The sequence below is a fragment of the Alligator sinensis genome, unplaced genomic scaffold, assembly GCF_000455745.1.
Source record: "Alligator sinensis unplaced genomic scaffold, ASM45574v1 scaffold383_1, whole genome shotgun sequence".
NCBI lineage: Eukaryota > Metazoa > Chordata > Crocodylia > Alligatoridae > Alligator > Alligator sinensis.
Genome location: NW_005842733.1, coordinates 260,863 through 264,994, shown reverse-complemented (window position 1 = coordinate 264,994; position 4,132 = coordinate 260,863). Strand labels below are relative to the sequence as shown.

Genomic DNA, 4,132 nt, shown 5'->3' with positions numbered 1-4,132 from the left:
CCCCGCATCGGCCCCGCGGGACCCGGCCTGCAGCAGGGGACTCCTCCCGCCGCCCCCGGGCAGGCACCCAGGGCCCACGCAGCCGTGCCCGCGGGTGAGCACAGGCCCACGCCGGGGCCAGGTGGAGCAGGACCCAGCCCCAGGCCGAGCGGTCCCAGCAGCGAAGGGCAGGCTCTGGGCCTGCTCCAGGGGTGCGGGCTGGGTTTGTTTGCAAGTCAAAATGAGCCAGATCCAGAGAGGAGTCACCGATGGCACAAGAAGCCCAGTTCAAAACGCTCATCTGACAAACAGCCTATTCATGATCGCCTACACGCAAATAAATGAGTATTAATTTTTGGCAACACAGAACCGGATAAGCCTGCTTGAACTTGCCTTGGGGATCCGGTGGGCTCGTCCTCTCTTTTTAATTAGCCATGATCAGAAAGGAAAGTTTGTTTGATGGCTTGGCCGAGCGCGGAATCTGCGCCATTCAGTGCATCTGAACAGTAGTGTCAAATTTTTCCACTTCAAATAAACCTCTTCCCCTTAACCCCGTTCTGCTCTATTTAATTAGAATTCTACGCGGCTTATGTCGTGCTTGGGATGGGGACCAGGAAACCAGGAAACGTCATTATAAGCCTCCATGTTGCTGATTTTCTAACATTTACTTCTAAAATCACTTAGTGAAATTAAATGTTGCAATCCCCTGCGATGTCTCTGGAGCTGCATTTCTTCTATTTAGCTGATTGAACATGCCTGCGCATAGCAGGACAGAGGTTGCATTATCAGAATAACTAAAAGTCCTTTTACTCCATCATTTTAAACTAATGATGTCTCCAAGATAAGTGTTCTACAAATTCAGGGCAGCAGTGCTCTTTCGCAATCTCCACTACAAGACAAGCGTTTCAACAGAAACCAACTTGCAAGATGGACAAACAAGTGATTTATGAGGGAGAAAGTAGAACTTTGCAACCATCCGCCAAAAAAACCTGGGGTAACTCTTGACGCTTACCGTAAATGAAAGAGAGTCAAGAGCCTTTCAAAGAAAAACACAACTGGTCTCAACTATGCATACCTTCTAGCCAGCAAGATAAGGATTTCTGGGTTTGGGTTTTTTGTTTTGTTTTTTTTTTAATTGCTGAATGTTGAAATAGAATACTTCCTTGAAGCATTCACATGCATCAGCCTATCAAGCCATTTACTCAAATTAAATGTGTAATCCTTCAAACTGCCTCCTTTTAAATTAATGAGTTGAAGGAGCCTGAGCTCACCTGAAAAGATCCTACAGGCATCTGACCTCCCGAATCCCTTCTATTAATTGGGACCAAAGCTTGTTGGAAGCGATACTCCCGCCTTGGCTTACTGTACACCTCAATAGGGGAACTAAACCCTACTTAGTCTTGCATCTAATCTGAGGCATTTCAATGAACTGCTTAAGCAAAAGAGAAGAAAAAAAACAAAACCAGTCTCTCTTCCTCCTTGGAGTCTCCCAGCTCTGTGTACTGGAAGCTGAAGCACTGCCGGGTTCAAAGCCTCCCCCTAACAATGTGAAGACAAACATGACCAGGGTTTTTGGCTACAAGTAGAATGGCTGGCCCTCCAACTGCTGGTTAATCAGCTCCTTTACAAGGGGAACAGAGAATGAGTCATTCTGTTTCCACTCAAAGGAGTTTAAAGGTGCTTATGTAAATATCATAATTAATCAGATACTAAAGGCAGGCATTTCATTATTTAGCACCTCCAGCACAGCCTTCGTTAAGCCTACCCTCGTTTACCATCTCAGAGGCGCACACTTCTCCAGCACTGCAACAAAGCAGACGCATTCAGCCTCCCTGATTGCCGTTTATTTTTAGTTGGGGCTTGTTTTCTGCTGCCGACCACTTCAAAGTCACAGGGGCCTGGATGGACTCCCTGTCCCGGGCCTGGCTCAGGGAGGGGCACCAGGCCGCACCCTGGCAACCTAGGGGGGCGAATCTGCACCCCTGCCCCAGGCCACCCGCCCTCACCTGATGTAGTCGTTTCTGCACAGGATCATGCCGCTCTTGGTGTAGCAGGACGTGCCGATGTCGCCCAGCTGCGCCTGGCAGCAGGAACACTTCAGGCACCGGCTGTGCCAGTAGCTGTCCATGGCATAGAGCAAGAAGCGGTCGGCGATCTTCCCCCCGCAGCCTGCGCATCTCTTCCACGAGAGGGAGCCCGCGGTGACCGGGGGAGGCTGCGAGCTGCTGCCGGGGTTCACCATGGCCTGCGCAAGGAGAGGCAGAGGGAGGGAGGGGGGAGAGAAAGCTGTTCAAGGGCAGGCCCGGAGTCCCGGCCCAGCCCAGCCCAGCCCCGTGCGTGCTTCCCCCAGCCCCGGTGCGGGGCGCGGCGCGGCCAACGCCGCTGTCAAACTCCGAGCGCGAGGTCCGCAGAGCCCGGGACCACCCCGCCCCGCCCCCGCCCGGGGAAAGGCAGCTGCGCCCGGGCTGGGGGCGGCGTCCCGGGACCCCGTAGGCCCCGCCGCAGCGAGCCGGGCCCGACTGCACCGCAGCCGCCCGCTCACTTCCTCCGCTCCGCCCTGCCCGCGAGTCTGCCCCGGCGGCGGCTCCAGCGCTCCCGCTTTGTTTCTCGGGGGTAAAAAAGTTTCCCGCTCGGGCTCGAGGCCCCGCCGCGGCCAAGCGCCTCTTCCCGCAGGCGGAGCAATCCGGTCCGAGCCTCCTCCGGCCCCAGCCGCCGGGGCCTTCGAGCCGGAGCCCGAGAAACTCCGAGTGCTGCTCGAGTCACTCGCGCTAGCAAGCAAGTTACTGCCTGACAATTAAGCTGCACGTTTCGTCTTTGTCCTTTGGAAGCCGAATGTGCTCGTCCCGAGGCATCGGGCGGGCTCAGGCTCGTGCCTCCAGGGAGGAGAGGGCGAACTTTTTCCCTGCCACTGGCCCGAGCGGGGAACAAGAAGTTGAGAGTCCTGGAAGAGGCCGGGTTGCACTTGCGCACGCCCCGACCCCCGCACGTCTGTCCACTAACCGCGCAATAAAGCAGAACGGCACCAATTAAGCTGTAACAAAAACCCCGAGACTTTGCACAGAGAGCCACTCTAAAAGCCATTAGCCTCGCATTTCTCCCAACGCATCATATACCTTTATGTAAATTGATTTCTGATGCATTTGCTCAAGGAACTGCCTTTTGTTCCAGTTTCCAGCCAGACCCCTAATGAAGCTGCATTTCCTGCTTCCCCTCTTTAAACCGTTCCCCAACGTTTTCAAATCACTTCGGGTTTCTTTCCAACAAGAAAGAAAACACGAGCCGCCTCCCTGCTGCCTTAGTCCAGGCTTTGTTGAACGGTAAATATATAGGTATAAAAAAGGAAACGTTACACTGAGAAAACCATCCAGTAACCCCATTAAGCTAAAGCTCTTAAGGACAAGCAATACCTTAATGCTGATTAAATCTAAAAGAGATGAATCAAGAGGACTGACCAGAAAGTGACTCCCCTGATAACTAAGGACGGGCCCTCATCAAGTTTCATTTAGAGTTGGGGGAAAAAAAAAGCTTTTAAGTTAAATAGGCTCCCTCCAGTAATTACACAGCCAAGCAATTTCGGTCCTGGGATAGGAGGCAGTGAAACAGAAAGCAGAGCTGGCAGCTAGAGGCAAAATAACCCCCCTTTTAACAACGTCTCTGGTGTTTTTTAATGGAGACCAAGGGAGGGACAAGCGTAGAGCTGGCAATTTGTAGCACAAAAATGGATGCTTAATTCAGGTCTTGGTTTTAATTAGGTGATTCACCGGATTTCTCCTGGATTGAAACAAAAGAGCGTGCGGGGGGCAGGAAGGGAGCGGGGCAGGGGAGGAACAGGGCGCTCACTTTGATCTTTTCTGCCACTGTTTCCAAATAGTGTTTACTCCGGGGGAAGCGGGGGCCGGACCCCCGCCCGCGCCTCCCCCGGCCCCTGCGTGCGCGATCCGAGCAGGCGAAGCCCTGGAGCGGCTGCAGGAGTGAGAAGCAGCCCAGCGCCGCCGCCGCCAGCCTTTTGTACGCCGGGAGCGCTGCAACGCTCCGGCTCCCCGCACTTTCCGCGCACCCTCCTAATGCAGGGCGCCCGATCGGGTCCGTTCGAGATCGGGACGATCGCGGGGGGCGGGCAGGAGAGCTGGGGCCGCGCAACCCCCCGGGAATC

General features: G+C 54.3%; 1 protein-coding gene across 1 annotated transcript in view; it reads right to left on the bottom strand.

Moving 5' to 3' along the window:
* The window catches only part of LMO4 (LIM domain only 4), a 13,246-nt gene extending 10,002 nt beyond the window's left edge, over positions 1-3,244 (bottom strand). The window contains 2 exon segments of the mRNA XM_006034386.3: positions 1,986-2,224; positions 3,093-3,244. Coding sequence (XP_006034448.3) covers positions 1,986-2,224; positions 3,093-3,119 — 266 coding nt within the window. The 5' untranslated portion in view covers positions 3,120-3,244.
* Positions 3,245-4,132: the final 888 nt, after the last annotated feature.